General features: G+C 51.8%; 1 protein-coding gene across 2 annotated transcripts in view; it reads left to right on the forward strand.

Moving 5' to 3' along the window:
* The window catches only part of FAM133B (family with sequence similarity 133 member B), a 58,177-nt gene extending 40,848 nt beyond the window's left edge, over nt 1-17,329 (forward strand). Inside the window, exons 10-11 of one of the 2 annotated variants that reach the window (XM_075315648.1) lie at nt 7,447-7,485; nt 14,135-17,329. In XM_075315648.1, coding sequence (XP_075171763.1) covers nt 7,447-7,485; nt 14,135-14,221 — 126 coding nt within the window. In that variant the 3' untranslated portion in view covers nt 14,222-17,329. The remainder of the gene's footprint in view (nt 1-7,446; nt 7,486-14,134) is intronic. The other variant, XM_075315649.1, reaches the window with a different exon arrangement.
* Nucleotides 17,330-17,679: the final 350 nt, after the last annotated feature.

The following is a 17,679-nucleotide window of genomic DNA, read 5'->3' on the forward strand; positions in this document are numbered from 1 at the left end:
TATACTCCCTTCTTATCGGGTAATCTGAGGGGTTAAACCATCAAATAGTGAGGGAATATAGAAAATAGTTTACACTTATCTGAGATAAATTCAGGTCAATAATTCGTTAGCGTTTATTTCTCCCTTGAGGTGAAGGTGTCCCGGCTTTCATGGTCCTCAACCCAATACTATAAAATCACAAGGTCTCGACGCGTTTCTCCCCATTACATCCACTAGGGTTCATCAGGAGACGATATTTATTAAGGGGCCCAATCGCCTGTGGAATAAATATATATCAAAATAACCCCAAATCCAAACCACATGAAATGTCTATAAGGTATTGAACAAGCAGCGGTCACATACCAGAGAGTTGTCAGGGGGCTACTTGTTCTGCAGCACGCACCTCTCCATGCAGATGTATCGCATGGACGACTTGTTCTGCAGCTACTCACAGTTAAATGCCCCCCCATGTAAAGCTGATTGGTTAGGTGATTAGCCCCAGCCACGCCTACATATCCATGGAAACCCTGGAAGTTTATCATAAAAAGCCAATCATCAGACCGGGAAATCACGGCCCCGCGCCGGATGTAAATAAACCCATGTGACCTATCAAAGTCACATGACCGCATGGGCCACGTCACCTATTACCATATGTACGCCCAGCGTACAAGGTCCGGAAAATGACGCGCAGCAGACAAGCCTTCCAGCTGATAACGTCTGAATGGGCGTAAATCTTCAAAGGCACATGACCGCACAATTTACATCATCCCAAGTACGGAGCAAAGGCTCCGCCCCCCTCCGCATCATTCATTCAAAAGCAAGGGATCCGGACTAATAGGATGAAACCGGCACGATCGCCTATATAGCAAACACACTCCCATTACCCCCAGTAAGCGCATCCTCACAAAGCTATAGTTTGCAGACTCCCGGCTACGGAGAAAAAGACTCCGGCCCCCTCTGCATCATTCATTTTAAAGCAGGGGATCCGGGACTGGTAGAGGGAAACCGGCACGATCGCCTGGGGAGCAAACACTCTCCCAATAACAATAATGAGCGCATTCTCCCATAGCCACATAAGGCATAAACATACAGAAAAAAAAAAAAAAAAGGGGGGGGGAGGGGATCAGCACAGAACATTACATGGGAGGCACACATCCACACATGCATTCTCATCTGATTTTGATTTTAAAGAGTTTGAAGAAAAAGCGGGTCCAAGCCTGGACTCCCGGCATGTCCCTTCTCACCCCACTGTGTCGGCGGTGTTGTTAAGGTTGATTTCAAGGCTGGAGCCTTACATGCCGCGCTCCTTCACCATCCCTCGGGCTCTAGCTTGAAGTGGGAGCCAGCACCGGTTCTCACTGCTTTGCAGGAGACCGGTCTCCATCCGCAGCCCTTTCAGGACCCTGCCGGACGGAGCACTCATCCCTCAGGGACCTGGCCCTGCGTCTCACAAGCTAAGTATTGAGACGTTATGTGTCAGGGGGTCCCTTGCACTTTAATGTTGGGGAGAGTGTGTTATGTAACCTTTGTGACATTTCCGGCCGGTTCTCCGGTTTTCACCAGAGAACCGCGCCGAGGGTGCCTGCGCGCCGGCCGCATTGTAAAATTTAGGCCCCGGCTTCGGCTGCGGCCTACTTTCGTTTTCACTGCCCCTGCATGTCAGTCATGCAGAGGGACAGTGCGGCGCCGCCCACCGGCCGTTCAGCACAGGGGAGGACACTCCTCTCTGAGGAGATGTTTCCCTCCCCTGTATATCTCCTTGGCCCTCCGGTTCCCGCTCTTGGACTAGGCCCCGCCCTCACTCCGGCGCCATTTTATCAGCGTTCTCACACTGATCGGCGCTGGCTGCTGCATCTCTGCAACCTGTCTGGGGGTCCGAGCTGTGGGATCCGGAGGGCACACAAAACGGTCTGGTAAGCCACAACCTCTGGTTGTGGACTTTCTTATACACTCTCTGGGAGTCATTCTGAAGGAGTGTGTTCTTTACTGCAGAACCTCCACCTCAGCAGCATGTCTCTCACTAGGAGCAAGGCTGCAAGGCTGTACTCAATATGCACTGCATGTAAGCTCGTACTGCCTGAACCGAGCACATATCCTCATTGTGATGCCTGCTCTAACATGGTGGTGCCTCAGCCTGGAGTCTCCCCAGTGGTCCCTCCGGCTGCTCCGGCCCCGGAGGCTGAACCCCCGGCTTGGGTAGAATTGTTTTCTAAGTCTATCTCCCAGTCCTTCGCCGACTCCATGGGACAGCTGTCCCGGACTCTGCTGTCCATGCATCAGCCCCCTTCTCAGGGCGCCTCTGCTGCTTCGGCTCGCTCTGCAGAGCTCACAGAGGATTCTTCATCTGCTCCCAGACCCCGTCCTCCTAAAAGGAGACGCAGGGTCCCCTCTCCTTCTTCATCCCACGGCTCCGATTCACGAGCCGACTCGCAGGACGAGAAGGATGTCTTTACTGGGGGCTCGGACGCTATCCCCATTGATCTGACCGAGGGTGATGCAGATGTGAGTGATTTGATTGCGTCCATTAATTCTGTACTGGACCTCAATCCGCCTGTATCAGAGGAGCAACCCTCTCTGGCAGAAAAGCACCAGTTTACCTTGCCTAAGAGAACAAGGAGTGTGTTCTTTAACCACTCCAGTTTTCAGGCTGCTGTGTCCAAGCCTAGGGCCTGTCCTGACAAACGCTTCCCAAAGCCTGGTTCTGATGACCGTTTTCCTTTTCCACCAGAGGTGGTCAAGGAGTGGGCTCACTCACCAAAGGTAGACCCTCCGGTGTCTAGACTCTCAGCCCGGACAGTTGTATCTGTGGTTGATGGCACCTCACTTAAGGATCCCACTGACCGCCAGGTTGACCTCCTGGCCAAGTCCGTCTATGAGGCGGCAGGGGCCTCGTTCTCCCCGTCCTTTGCAGCAGTGTGGGCTCTCAAAGCCATCTCTGCTTCCCTAGAGGAGATGCATTCCCTCACTAGGGACTCTATGCCTGAATTGGTTACTTTAACTTCCCAGGCTTCAGCCTTTTCAGCCTACGCCATGTCTGCCATGCTGGAGGCCTCTCACCGCACTGCGGTGGCCTCCGCTAATTCCCTCGCTATCCGCAGGATCTTGTGGCTTCGACAGTGGAGGGCAGATGCTTCCTCAAAGAAGTACCTTGCTGGGCTCCCATTTGCTGGGTCCAGGCTGTTCGGTGAACAACTGGATGAAATAATTAAGGAGGCTACTGGCGGGAAGAGTACTTCCTTGCCACAGACTAAAACCAGGAAACCTGTCCAGGGCAGGAACCAGTCGAGGTTTCGTTCCTTTCGTTCCTCTAACAGGTCGTCCTCCAAGCCCTCGGCCTCGTCCACTAACTCAGCCAAGGATCAGAAGCCCACCTGGCGCAAGAAGCCGCGTCCACAAAAGTCCGCAGGAGCTGCTGCCACCAAGGCAGCCTCCTCTTGACTATCTGGCCGAGCCAGCAACGTCCTTGGTCGGTGGCAGGCTCTCCCACTTTGGCGACGTGTGGTTTCAACACGTCTCCGATCAGTGGGTGCGGGATATCATCTCCCACGGCTACAGGATAGAGTTCTCTTCCAGCCCGCCAAACAGATTTTTTCTGTCAACTCCCCCCTGCTCCAAGGCCGCCGCCTTCTCTGAGGCCGTGGCATCCTTGCAGGCCAACGGAGTAATTGTACCGGTTCCCGCCAGGGAACGGTTCAGAGGTTTTTACTCAAATCTCTTCCTAGTCCCCAAAAAGGACGGTTCCTTCCGGCCCATCCTGGATCTCAAGCTTCTCAACAAGCATGTTCAGGTGCGGCGCTTTCGCATGGAGTCTCTGAGATCAGTCATTGCCTCAATGACCCAAGGAGATTTCCTGGCGTCCATCGACATCAGAGATGCCTATCTGCATGTGCCAATTGCAGTTTCACACCAGCGTTAGCTACGTTTTGCAATCGGAGAGGAACATTTCCAATTCGTGGCTCTCCCCTTCGGGTTAGCCACGGCCCCTCGAGTATTTACCAAGGTCATGGCAGCAGTGGTTGCGGTTCTGCACCTCCAGGGGTTGGCAGTGATTCCTTACCTGGACGACCTTCTTGTCAAGGCTTCGTCCAGCGCAGACTGTCAGCGGAGTGTCTCGCTCACTCTCGCCACTTTTGTTCAATTCGGGTGGCTTGTCAATCTGCCCAAGTCCACTCTGACCCCGACCCAAAAACTCACGTACCTAGGGATGCAATTCGAGACTCTGCCGGCACTTGTCAAGCTGCCCTTAGTCAAACAGCAGTCCCTCCATCTGGCGGTGCGCTCTCTGTCGAGGCCCCGCCGTCATTCCATCAGGCACCTCATGCAGGTGCTGGGTCAGATGGTGGCGTCAATGGAAGCGGTTCCCTTTGCCCAGTTCCATCTGAGTCCTCTGCAGCTGGACATTCTCCGCTGTTGGGACAAGTGGACTTCTTCCTTGCACAGGTTGGTGGCTCTGTCGCCACAGACCAGGAGCTCTCTTCAGTGGTGGCTTTGGCCCCTCTCTCTGTCTCAGGGACGCTCCTTCCTGACCCCGTCCTGGGTGATCCTCACCACGGATGCCAGTCTATCCGGCTGGGGAGCAGTATTTCTCCACCACCGAGCACAGGGCACTTGGACTCCGTCCGAATCAGCCCTCTCGATCAATGTGCTTGAAATCAGAGCTGTGCTCTTAGCTCTCGTAGCCTTTCACCACCTGTTGGCGGGCAAGCACATTCGAGTCCAGTCAGACAACGCGACAGCAGTTGCCTACATCAATCACCAGGGCGGGACTCGCAGCCGCCTGACAATGTTGGAGGTTCAACGCATCCTTCAGTGGACGGAGGACTCCAAGTCCACCATATCCGCAGTCCACATCCCAGGCGTAGAAAACTGGGAGGCAGATTATCTCAGCCGTCAAACCGTGGACAACGGCGAGTGGGCTCTGCATCCGGCAGTGTTCCGGTCGATCTGCCGCAAGTGGGGCACTCCAGAAGTGGATCTAATGGCATCCTGGCACAACAACAAGGTCCCGGTTTACGTGGCTCGCTCCCACGATCCTCAGGCCTTTGCAGCGGACGCGCTGGTTCAGGATTGGTCCCAGTTCCGTTTGTCTTACGTGTTTCCCCCCTCTAGCTCTCTTGCCCAGAGTCCTGCGCAAGATCAGAATGGAGGGCCGTCGGGTCATACTCATTGCTCCAGACTGGCCCAGGCGAGCTTGGTACCCAGACCTGCTCCGTCTGTCCGTAGAGGTGCCGTGGCATCTCCCGGACCGCCCAGATCTTCTCTCACAAGGTCCGTTTTTCCGCCAGAATTCTGCAGCTCTCAGATTGACGGCGTGGCTCTTGAGTCCTGGATCCTGACGGCTTCCGGCATTCCTCCCGAAGTCATCTCCACTATGACTCGGGCTCGGAAGTCTTCCTCGGCCAAAATTTACCACAGGACTTGGAAGATTTTCCTGTCCTGGTGTCGTTCTTCCGGCCATGCCCCTTGGCCTTTTTCCCTACCGACCCTTCTGTCCTTCCTGCAGTCTGGTCTGCAGCTAGGACTATCCCTCAATTCCCTCAAGGGACAGGTCTCGGCTCTGTCAGTGTTGTTCCAGCGGCGTATCGCCCGGCTGGCTCAGGTGCGCACCTTCATGCAGGGCGCATCTCACATCATTCCGCCTTACCGGCGGCCTCTGGATCCCTGGGACCTTAATCTGGTCCTCACGGCCTTGCAGAAACCCCCTTTTGAGCCACTTAGGGAGGTTTCTTTGTTTCGTCTTTCACAGAAAGTGGTCTTTCTAGTGGCCATAACTTCCCTCAGGAGAGTCTCTGATTTGGCTGCGCTCTCTTCGGAGTCACCTTTTTTGGTTTTTCATCAAGACAAAGTGGTTCTCCGTCCGACTCCGGACTTTCTTCCTAAGGTGGTATCTCCTTTCCACCTTAACCAGGATATTTCCCTGCCTTCCTTTTGTCCGGCTCCTGTTCATCGCTTTGAAAAAGCGTTGCATACTCTGGATCTGGTGCGGGCGCTCCGGATCTATGTGTCTCGCACCGCTGCTCTTAGGCGGTGCACCTCTCTTTTTGTGCTGACCACTGGTCGGCGTAAGGGCCTCTCGGCTTCTAAGCCGACCCTAGCTCGTTGGATTAGGTCGGCCATTTCCGATGCCTACCAGTGTACTCAAGTGCCTCCCCCCACCGGGGATCAAGGCACACTCGACCAGAGCTGTCGGTGCCTCTTGGGCTTTCAGGCACCAGGCTACGGCTCAGCAGGTCTGTCAGGCTGCCACTTGGTCCAGTCTGCATACCTTTTCGAAGCACTACCAAGTGCATGCTCATGCTTCGGCAGATGCGAGCTTGGGCAGACGCATCCTTCAGGCAGCTGTCGCCCATTTGTGAAGTTAGGTTTTGCCTACTTCTCAGTTTTCTGTTTATTCCCACCCATGGACTGCTTTGAGACGTCCCATGGTCTGGGTCTCCCATAGGAACGATAAAGAAAAAGAGAATTTTGTTTACTTACCGTAAATTCTTTTTCTTATAGTTCCGACATGGGAGACCCAGCACCCTCCCTGTTGCCTGTTGGCAGTTTTCTTGTTCCGTGTGTTTTCACCGGCTGTTGTTGTAGACAGAGGCTCCGGTTGTTCCGGGTTTTACTCTATCTCTACTTGTGGGTGGATGTCCTCCTTCAGCTTTTGCACTAAATTGGCTATATTCGGTTATCCAGGGGGTGTATATGCTCGGAGGGAGGAGCTACACTTTTTAGTGTAGTACTTTGTGTGTCCTCCGGAGGCAGAAGCTATACACCCATGGTCTGGGTCTCCCATGTCGGAACTATAAGAAAAAGAATTTACGGTAAGTAAACAAAATTCTCTTTTTTCGGATTATAAGACGCACTTTTCCTCTCATAAATTTGGGAACAAAAGGAGAGGTGCGTCTTATAATCTGAATGTAGCTCACCGGGACTTGGTGGATGGTCACAGGAGGCAGGGGCTGTGCTGTGGGCTGCGAGCAGTGAGGCAGGGGCCATCCTGAAAATCTTGGCAGTGCTGGCTTCAAATAATGGCGCCTGGAGTTGGAGCTCTCTGCTCAAGATCTCATCTGCGCATGTGCCGCCTCCGGCCCATTGATCTCCCAGCAGTGGACTTAAGGAATATGGCGCTTGGAGGTGGCGCTTGTGCAGATGAGATATCGGCTTGTCATTGAGCAGATAGCTCAATCTGCTCACACGCAATCTCTGGGTGCCATTTCTTTGAAGGCCGCACCGCCGACAGTTTCTGAATGTTGCTTACCTGACAGCGCCTGGACAGAGCATTTGGGACACCCGCAGCATCGCCCTGCTCCACCACCGCCCTTGCCTCCTGTGACACCACCGGATTGTAAGACTAACCCAACCCCCCCCCCCCCCCTCTGGTAAGTCTTGCACATCTAGTCATTTTTTTTTCTACTTCTACCATTGCAATATATATTATTATGTTGTTAAAATATACTGACATGGTTCCTGTTTTCTTAGATATATGGGAAAAGAAAAAAAAGCAGCGAAGAAAAAGCAGTAAGTATCTGAGGTGTCCATTCATGAAGGCATAAAACCCATCTGTGTAATGTATGGTTGGATTAAGCCCTTCAGAGCTGCAATTCAGCAATTATGGGGCACCTCACATATGGAGAAGAGCCATTTCTTTATCGTTCCTATGGGAGACCCAGACCATGGGTGTTTAGCTTCTACATCTGGAGGACACACAAAGTACTACACTTAAAAGTGTAGCTCCTCCCCCTGAGCTTATACACCCGCTGGAGAACCAGATCTAGCCCGTTTATCGCTTTGTGTTCAGGAGGCATACATCCACACATGCATTCTCATATGATTTTTTCCTTTTGGAACGAGATTGAAGAGTGGGGTCCACGTCTGGACCCCCGGCATGTCCCTTCTCACCCCACTGTGTCGGCGGTGTTGTAAGGTTGATTCTTAGGCTGGAGCCTTACATGCCGTGCTCCTTCACCATCCCTCCTGGGCTCTGGCTTGAAGTGGGAGCCAGCACGGTCTCCATGCTTGGCAGGAGGCCGGTCTCCATCCGCAGCCCTTCAGGACCCTGCTGGAACGGAGCGCTCATCCCCAGGGACCTGGCCCTGCGTCTCAGAAGCTAAGTACCTGAGACGTTTATATTTCGGGGTCCCTGTACTTTATTGTTGGGGGAGAGTGTGCTTATTATGTTTACTGACATTTCCGGCGGGTTCTCTAGCTGTCGCCTGAGAACCGCGCCGATGGTGCCTGCGCGTTGGCCGCGCTGCTCAAATTTAGGCCCCGGCTTCACCGGAGGCCTAGTTTCTGTTTCACTGCCCTCGCATGTCACTCATGCAGAGGGACAGGCTCGGCTCCTCCCGGCAGCCGTTCTGTACAGGGGAGGGACAGTCCCCACTGCAGTGTGTGTCCCCTCCCCTGTAGGTCTCAATGGCCCTCCAGATCCCGCTCCTCAAGCAAGTCCCGCCCCCTCTCTTCGCTCCGGCGGCCATTTTTTCAGCGTTCTCTCTGCGATCAGTCATTGCAGCGCTGGTTTGCAGCATCCCTGCTGAGGTGCTGTGTTTGGGGGTCCGGGCTTCGGGATCTGGAGGGCACACAACACCGCTCCAGCGGTCTGGTAAGCCACAACCGGTCTCTGGTTATGGACCTCTGTATATACTCTCTGGGGGTCATTCTCTGGCAGAGCACCCACTCCAGCAGCATGTCTCACACGAGGAGCAAGGCCCCAAAGCTTTATGCTGTATGCGCTGCATGTAAGCTCCTGCTGCCTGAACCGAGCACCTATCCACATTGTGATGTCTGCTCTAACCTGACGGTGCCTCAGCCTGGAGTCTCACCCCCAGTGGTCTCTCAGGCTGCTCCTGCTCCTGTGGCTGAACCCCCGGCTTGGGTAGAATCCTTTTCTAGGTCTATCTCCCAGTCCTTTGCTGAGTACATGGGACTTCTGTCCAGGACTTTGCTGAACATGCATCAGCCCCCATCACAGGGTGCCTCTGCTGCTAGGGGTCTCTCAGGACCGGAGCTCACAGAGGATTCATCATCAGGGCCCAGACCCCGTCCTCCTAAGAAGAGACGCAGGGCTCCCTCTCCTTCCTCGTCCCGTGGCTCTGATTTCAGAGCTGACTCGCAGGATGAGGAGGATGCCTTTACAGGGGGCTCGGAGGCTAACTCCATGTACCCCATTGATCTGTCCGAAAGTGACTCAGATCTTAGTGACTTGATTGCTTCTATTAATTCTGTACTGGATCTCAATCCGCCAGTATCAGAGGAGCAACCCTCTCTGGCAGAAAAGCACCAGTTTACCTCGCCTAAGAGGACAAAGAGTGTGTTCTTTAACCACTCCAGTTTTCAGGCCGCTGTGACCAAGCCCAGGGCCTGTCCTGACAAACGCTTCCCAAAGCGTGGTTCTGATGACCGTTTTCCCTTTCCACCTGAGGTGGTCAAGGAGTGGGCTCATTCACCAAAGGTAGACCCTCCGGTGTCTAGGCTATCAGCCCGGACCGTTGTATCAGTGGCTGATGGCACTTCCCTTAAGGATTCCACTGACCGCCAGATTGACCTTCTGGCCAAATCCGTGTATGAAGCGGCAGGGGCCTCGTTCTCCCTGACTTTTGCAGCAGTGTGGGCTCTCAAAGCCATCTCTGCTTCTCTGGAGGAGATGCATTCCCTCACCAGGGACTCTATGCCTGAAATGGTTACCTTAACTTCCCAAGCTTCAGCTTTTTCATCCTATGCTATGTCTGCCATACTGGAAGCTTCTCACCGCACTGCCGTGGCTTCGGCTAATTCCCTCGCTATTCGCAGAATCTTGTGGCTTCGAGAGTGGAAGGCAGATGCTTCTTCAAAGAAGTACCTTGCTGGGCTCCCTTTTGCTGGGTCCCGGCTGTTCGGAGAACAGCTGGATGAAATTATTAAGGAAGCAACTGGCGGGAAGAGTACTTCCATGCCACAAACCAAAGCCAGGAAACCTGCCCAGGGTAGGAATCAGTCGAGGTTTCGCTCCTTTCGTTCCTCCAACTGGTCGTCCTCTAAGCCCTCGGCCTCGTCCGCTAACTCAGCCAAGGACCAGAAATCCAACTGGCGCCCAAAAGCGCGTCCACAGAAGACCGCAGGAGCTGCTGCCACTAAGGCAGCCTCCTCTTGACTATCTGTCCGCGCCAGCAACGTCCTTAGTCGGTGGCAGGCTCTCCCACTTTGGCGATGCGTGGTTTCAACACGTCTCCGATCAGTGGGTGAGAGATATCATCTCCCACGGCTACAGGATAGAATTCTCTTCCAGCCCGCCAAACAGATTTTTTCTCTCAACTCCTCCCTGCTCCAAGGCCGCCGCCTTCTCACAGGCCGTGGCAGCCTTGCAGGCCAATGGAGTAATTGTACCGGTTCCCGCTCGGGAACGGTTCAGAGGTTTCTACTCAAATCTCTTCCTAGTTCCCAAAAAGGACGGTACCTTCCGGCCCATCCTGGATCTCAAGCTTCTCAACAAGCATGTTCAGGTGCGGCATTTTCGCATGGAGTCTCTGAGATCAGTCATTGCCTCAATGACCCAAGGTGATTTCCTGGTGTCCATCGACATCAGAGATGCCTATCTGCATGTGCCAATTGCAGTTTCACACCAGCGTTGGCTACGTTTTGCAATCGGAGAAGATCATTTCCAATTTGTGGCTCTCCCCTTCGGGTTGGCCACAGCCCCTTGGGTATTCACCAAGGTCATGGCAGCAGTGATTGCGGTTCTGCACCTACAGGGGTTGGCAGTGATTCCTTACCTGGACGACCTTCTAGTCAAGGCTCCATCCAGCGCAGACTGTCAGCGGAGTGTCTCGCTCACTCTTGCCACTCTAGCCCAATTCGGGTGGCTGGTCAATCTGCCCAAATCCACTCTGACTCCGACCCAGAGTCTCACGTACCTAGGGATGCAGTTCGAGACTTTGCCGGCGCTTGTGAAGTTGCCCTTAGTCAAACAGCAGTCCCTCCAACTGGCGGTGCGCTCTCTGCTGAGGCCCCGCCGTTATACCCTCAGGCGTCTGATGCAGGTGCTGGGTCAAATGGTGGCGTCAATGGAGGCTGTTCCCTTTGCCCAGTTCCATCTGCGTCCTCTACAGCTGGACATTCTCCGCTGTTGGGACAAGCGGACTTCCTCCTTGCACAGGCTAGTGGCTCTGTCGCCACAGACCAGGGGCTCACTTCAGTGGTGGCTTCGGCCTCTCTCCCTGTCTCAGGGACGCTCCTTCCTGGCCCCGTCCTGGGTGATTCTCACCACGGATGCCAGTCTATCCGCCTGGGGAGCGGTATGTCTCCACCACAGAGCACAGGGCACTTGGACTCCGTCCGAGTCAGCCCTTCCAATCAATGTGCTGGAAACCAGAGCCGTGCTTCTAGCTCTCCTAGCTTTTCACCACCTATTGGCGGGCAGGCACATTCGAGTCCAGTCAGACAACGCGACAGTGGTTGCCTACATCAATCACCAAGGCGGGACACGCAGCCGCCTAGCAATGTTGGAGGTACAACGCATCCTTCAGGACGAGGCAGATTATCTCAGCCGTCAAACCGTTGACGGTGGCGAGTGGTCCCTGCACCCGGCAGTGTTCCATTCAATCTGCCGCAAATGGGGCACCCCGGACGTGGACCTAATGGCATCCCGTCACAACAACAAGGTTCCCGTTTACGTGGCTCGCTCCCACGACCCTCAGGCATTCGCCGCGGACGCACTGGTTCAGGACTGGTCCCAGTTTCGTCTGTCCTACGTGTTTCCCCCTCTAGTTCTCTTGCCCAGAGTTCTGCGCAAGATCAGAATAGAGGGCTGTCGAGTCATCCTCATTGCACCGGACTGGCCCAGGCGAGCTTGGTATCCAGACCTGCTCCATCTGTCCGTAGAGATGCCGTGGCATCTCCCGGACCATCCAGACCTACTCTCACAAGGTCCGTTCTTCCGCCTGAATTCTGCGGCTCTCAGATTGACGGTGTGGCTCTTGACGGCTTCTGGTATTCCTCCTGAAGTCATCTCCACTATGACTCGGGCCCGTAAGTCTTCCACCGCTAAGATCTATCACAGGACTTGGAAAATTTTCCTGTCATGGTGTCACTCTACCGGCCATCCTCCTTGGCCATTCTCCTTGCTGACCCTTCTGTCTTTTCTACAGTCCGGTCTGCAGTTAGGACTGTCCCTCAACTCTCTCAAGGGACAAGTCTCAGCTCTGTCAGTGCTGTTCCAGCGGCGTCTCGCTCGGCTGGCTCAGGTCCACACCTTCATGCAAGGCGCGTCTCACATCATTCCGCCTTACTGGCGGCCCTTGGGTCCCTGGGACCTTAATTTAGTTCTCACGGTTTTGCAGAAACCCCCCTTTGAGCCTCTTAGGGAGGTCTCTTTGCATCGTCTTTCTCAGAAAGTGGCTTTTCTGGTTGCTATAACTTCTCTCAGGAGAGTCTCTGATTTGGCCGCGCTCTCTTCGGAGTCACCTTTTTTAGTGTTTCATCAAGACAAGGTGGTTCTCCGTCCGACTCCGGACTTTCTTCCTAAGGTGGTCTCCCCTTTCCACCTTAACCAGGACATTACCCTACCTTCCTTTTGTCCGGCTCCTGTTCATCTCTTTGAGAAAGCGCTGCATACTCTAGATCTGGTGCGTGCTCTCCGGATCTATGTGTCTCGCACCGCTTCTATTAGGCGGTGCACTTCTCTTTTTGTGCTAACCACAGGTCGGCGCAAGGGTCTCTCTGCTTCTAAGCCGACCTTAGCCCGTTGGATCAGATCGACCATTTCGGACGCCTACCAGAGTTCTCAGGTGCCTCCCCCACCGGGGATCAAGGTACCTTCGACCAGAGCTGTTGGTGCCTCTTGGGCTTTCAGGCACCAGGCTACGGCTCAACAAGTCTGTCAGGCTGCCACTTGGTCTAGGCTGCACACCTTTTCGAAGCACTACCAAGTGCATGCTCATGCTTCGGCAGATGCGAGCTTGGGCAGACGCATCCTTCAGGCGGCTGTCGCCCATTTGTGAAGTTAGGTTTTGCCTACTTTGTTCGGTTTATTTCCCACCCAGGGACTGCTTTGGAACGTCCCATGGTCTGGGTCTCCCATAGGAACGATAATGAAAAAGAGAATTTTGTTACTTACCGTAAATTCTTTTTCTTATAGTTCCGTATTGGGAGACCCAGCTCCCTCCCTGTTGCCTGTTGGCACTTTTCTTGTTCCGCGTGTTATCACCGGCTGTTGTCGTGGACAGAGTCTCCGGTTGTTCCGGCTCTTGCTCTGTTCTACTTGTGGGTGGCTATTCTCCTTCAGCTTTTGCACTAAACTGGCTGGGTCTGCTCACCAGGGGGTGTATAAGCTCAGAGGGAGGAGCTACACTTTTAAGTGTAGTACTTTGTGTGTCCTCCGGAGGCAGAAGCTATACACCCATGGTCTGGGTCACCCAATACGGAACTATAAGAAAAAGAATTTACGGTAAGTAAACAAAATTCTCTTTTTTGCAGTTTTCCAAAAAAGTGACCATATGCTGCACAGTTCTTTTTTGGGCTGCAGCAAACTCTAATTTAGCAACATGATTAAGGCTGCTTTCACACCTCTGGTTTTTCCTATGCGGTACAATCCGGCAGTTTGCAGAAAAAACGCAACCGGGTTTTTTTTTGCTGCCGATTGCGTTTTTTTTTTGCATAGACTAACATTAGTGTGGCATGGGCTTGCGTTCGGTCCGTTTTTTGCCGCATGCGGCAGATTTAGCCAATGCGGCGGCCGGATGGAACGTTGCCTGGCATTTTTTTTGTGTGGCAAAAAAAAACGCATCCGGCCGATGCGGCGCATTTTCCTATGCATGCCTATGGACGCCGGATGCGGCAAAAATCGCATCCAGCCGCCGCATCCGGTTTTTGCCACTGCACATGCTCAGTAGCCTGCCACAAGCGGCAAAAAAACGAACAGGCCGCATGTAAAAAACGTATGCAAAGGATGTGGTGTTTTCGCCGCATCCGTTGCATAGGTTTCATAGCCGGATTGAGCCGCACTGCTAAAACCGGATGTGTGAAAGTAGCCTAACCCCCTTTAAACAGATCCCTGTTAGCCATTGTGATCTGTGGGTAAGCGGGCAGGATCGGCCGGACTCCTGTCTGTCCGTGGAATCATGTCTGTACAAACAAGTCATAGTGTCCTTCCTCCGGCGTCCTACCATCCTATCACTGTTCTCTCATATTGCAGTATAAAGGCAAGAAAAAGAAGCAGCACAAGAAACACAGCAAGAAGAAGAAAAAGAGATCTCACGCGTCCAGCTCCGATTCTGAATGACGAGCCGTACACTCCGCTGCACACGTGCAATGACTGTGAAAAGCCGACATTCATCCATCGTTTCTGTAATTAGATCTTTTGTGCCGCAAGCGACTGTTTTATATAAATGACCATCTCCCCGCAGTTACATCCTGCTGTACAGTGGCATCTCAATGCCACCAGGGATACATTTTTGGTAACGGTATAATCTGTGATTGGGGGGTGGGGAGGGTGTATTTCTCCTGGTACCACATAAAGCAATATTACCTCAAAATCCCAAAGCGTAACAGCACATTGAGATACAGTAGCCATGGACCTGTTGTAAACGAGTGCAGTCAGTGATGCATAGAGCATACCGGTGAAGTGTTCCTGTGCATAGGCAGCAATCACAGTTTGCTCCTTGTACCAGTGTTGCATCATCCGTTCACCTGATTGGCTTAGTGTGCGGATGCAGAAAGTGCTCTACGTGCTCAAGCCTTGGTTATAGGATGTATCCTGTGCACCCTCGGGCTGTGGGAGGCATTGACTTTGGCCTGCATCATATTCAGTTACATGGACTCCTAGAATGAAGACACCAAAAATGATTATAAACCACAAACCTGTATTAGTGTGATGGAGTATAGCCCAGATCGGCTGCAGCGTAAGGTAAATGCATCAATGGGTTGTTAATTCTGACCATTTCATAACCCAATAAATGTATATGTCATGAGAAGAAAGCAATAATAAGGATTCCTTTGCGGGGGATCTCTGTCCATCAGTACAAAGCCTAGAACTGCAGCAAATGTTATCCCTTACAGTGAGATGAATTGGTTAATAACCTCATAGAAATTCTGGGGCAGAAGAGAAGGGTCTTTTTAAATATTTTTTTCCCTTACAGTTCCATCAATACAACAGGACGTGAAATATTTCTATAGAGCAGTGAACGTGCTCCAGTTTATGGCCAGTGCCAGTATACTAAGTGGGGTTGTAGTTCCAACATTAAAGGGAATATGTCTCCAGGTTTTTGCTAAGAAGGGGTTAACAGAGATTTCAGCAATTATTACCTTATCAAGATCCATGCTGTATACTTGCAATGATTGTTTTAGCACAGGGAAATTATCATTGCTGGACTACACCTACAGCCGCATGTGAGACATAGTCCGATATGCCCTCTCCTGTGATTCAGTTCACGGTCTATAGACATTGTACATGTAGAGCGTGGTGGGGGCGGGGGCAGCTTTCTCAGCTCTCCTGCATTGCTAAACTTCAGGGTCATGCCTACATCATGCTGCTCTCAGGTCTGATGACAGATTCCCTTTAAGCTTCTAAACCAGACTCTATTATAGAGCTTAGCTTCCTCCCTAGTAAAAGGGTTTTTGTTTTTTTTTCCCAGGCAAACAATGTTTTCATAATCAAAGCCTATGAGAAATGCAAACACTTCATAATTTATTTGTTAAAATTACTCTGTTTCTGAGCTGGAACATCAGGTGCTGAGATTTCCAACGCCTTTTTTCTACGGTTCCTTCAAAGCACAGAGTATAGAAATTTCTAATCTGTGCTTTGAATGGAAAGTAGCCAGTTCCTCTACAGTACACAGAGCCTGTGTGGTTTCACTGCCAACACCTGTAACATGGACTGCAGGATATTGTTTCAGGATGGCACATATTGGGGGAAGTGGGAGGAATTCTTGGAAAGAGAATCTATGTGGGCATCCTCCTTCTGTTAAATTCGTCTCGAGACTATATGGGAGTCTCAGGATGGTGCTTTGATGGAGTGAGCAGGCACAGATGAGGGAGTTGCAGAAAAGATACAGCTCTGCCTCATAGGGAGAGCTGGCAACAATTTCAATTAGAAATTGTATTTTAAGAAAATTTGATAACTAGGTTTGGCACAACCTCTCCTTTTAAAAATGCCTTTTATTGGCAGACGTAATTAATTAACCCTAGAATGCGCAACCATAGAAATCTACCATAGAAAACAAGTAACCTAGCAGCCCTGCGAGGCCTCAGCTATGCGTTCTAGGGTTAAGCAGGGTTTTTCTTATCAGCCAGTTTGCCTCCGAATAAAGGGTTGAGGGTGGGTTTGGGAACCGGGACATCATGGCTTAATCTGCTAATAATGGCAGATTTCTCCTATCCTAAGAATAAAGATGCAGGACTGGATGCATCCTCTTATTTCTCCCTCCAGAGCACCGCTCCATGATGCTCATCTCTGCTGGGAGGTGCAGCTGGTCCCATTGAATTGGGCTACAATTCCGTTGCAAGAATGTTTGGACAGAGTTGCTGCATTGGGTGGGGGTGGGGGGGGGGCTTAGAAAGTGATGCAGCTCCGAATCCTGCTCACTCCTGATTGCTTCCTAAGGTTACAGTTCCACTTGTGTATGACTCGTCCGAGTCTGGCATTGGTATCACCCGGCACGGCCGTGCACTCTCCTGACAGGAGCGGGTCACCCGGCTGCATGTATTTCTATGCAGCTGAGAGACTCGTGTCGTGCCGGGTGATACCGGTGCGAGACTCACACAAGTGGAATTCTGGCCTAAAGGTTTGTCCCCTGCAAATCAGATGATGGCTTATCCTAAGGTTCTTGTCCCCCCCCCCCCCCCCCAGTATGGGAAAATGTGTGAAACCCCCCCCCCCCCGAGAATCATTTGCATTCTTTTTAGCGCATTAGCTACTCACCTAGTGTCAGTATTAGTATTGCGATCTGCTTATATCCATTGGCACAGACACTATGGACCACCGGGCCCATCACCCAGAGGTTGTAAAGTATGCAGGGACTTGTAGTTCTGCAGAAAATGGTGCATTTTAATTTAGTTTTTTTGAGGGGGCAGTGCTAGCAGTAACATGGTGACATTGATGTATCATAGTAATGTCCCCCCCCAGGGAGGTCAGATTGTCCCCACCTTTACACTCTGCATGTGTCCACACACTCTACATGCGCAGCTGACTCTATCAGTAGTGAATATCGGTCTGACTGTGTTACCTCTATGATGTTGTTAGCGTGAATAAAGCTACATTTGTTTTGTATTTTTTATATATATCTATATATTTAACGGCTTCATATTGAAGCTGAGCTACTTTCGGTACCAGACCCGCTCTGAACTCGTCCTGTTTTATCAAAGTGAATTATACATTGAAATAAAGATATTAATTAATGACTGAGTGCATCATTTATTCATCAGATTTTTCCAGGCTTTCATATCACTGTTTTATTTTTTAACAAAGCAAAAAAAAAAAACATGACTTGGCATGTGTCCTGGTTTATCGGGTTTTCAAGTATTCCTGTCATTCCAGCTGCCTGCACAGAATAACACAATCTCTGGCCATTATATCACATGTATCACCGCTTTTCCCTCTACAGCCTCTTCTTTTTGAGCCGGCATTCCTCTATATAGTGTCTGAGGGATAGATATGTGAACAGTGGGGCTGTCCCCTGCTCTGCCCCCTCTATACTGAGGTCGGCTGACACAAGGTGAGGTTTTAATTCTAATACTGTAGTC

This window comes from Anomaloglossus baeobatrachus, chromosome 6 (assembly GCF_048569485.1).
Source record: "Anomaloglossus baeobatrachus isolate aAnoBae1 chromosome 6, aAnoBae1.hap1, whole genome shotgun sequence".
Lineage (NCBI taxonomy): Eukaryota > Metazoa > Chordata > Amphibia > Anura > Aromobatidae > Anomaloglossus > Anomaloglossus baeobatrachus.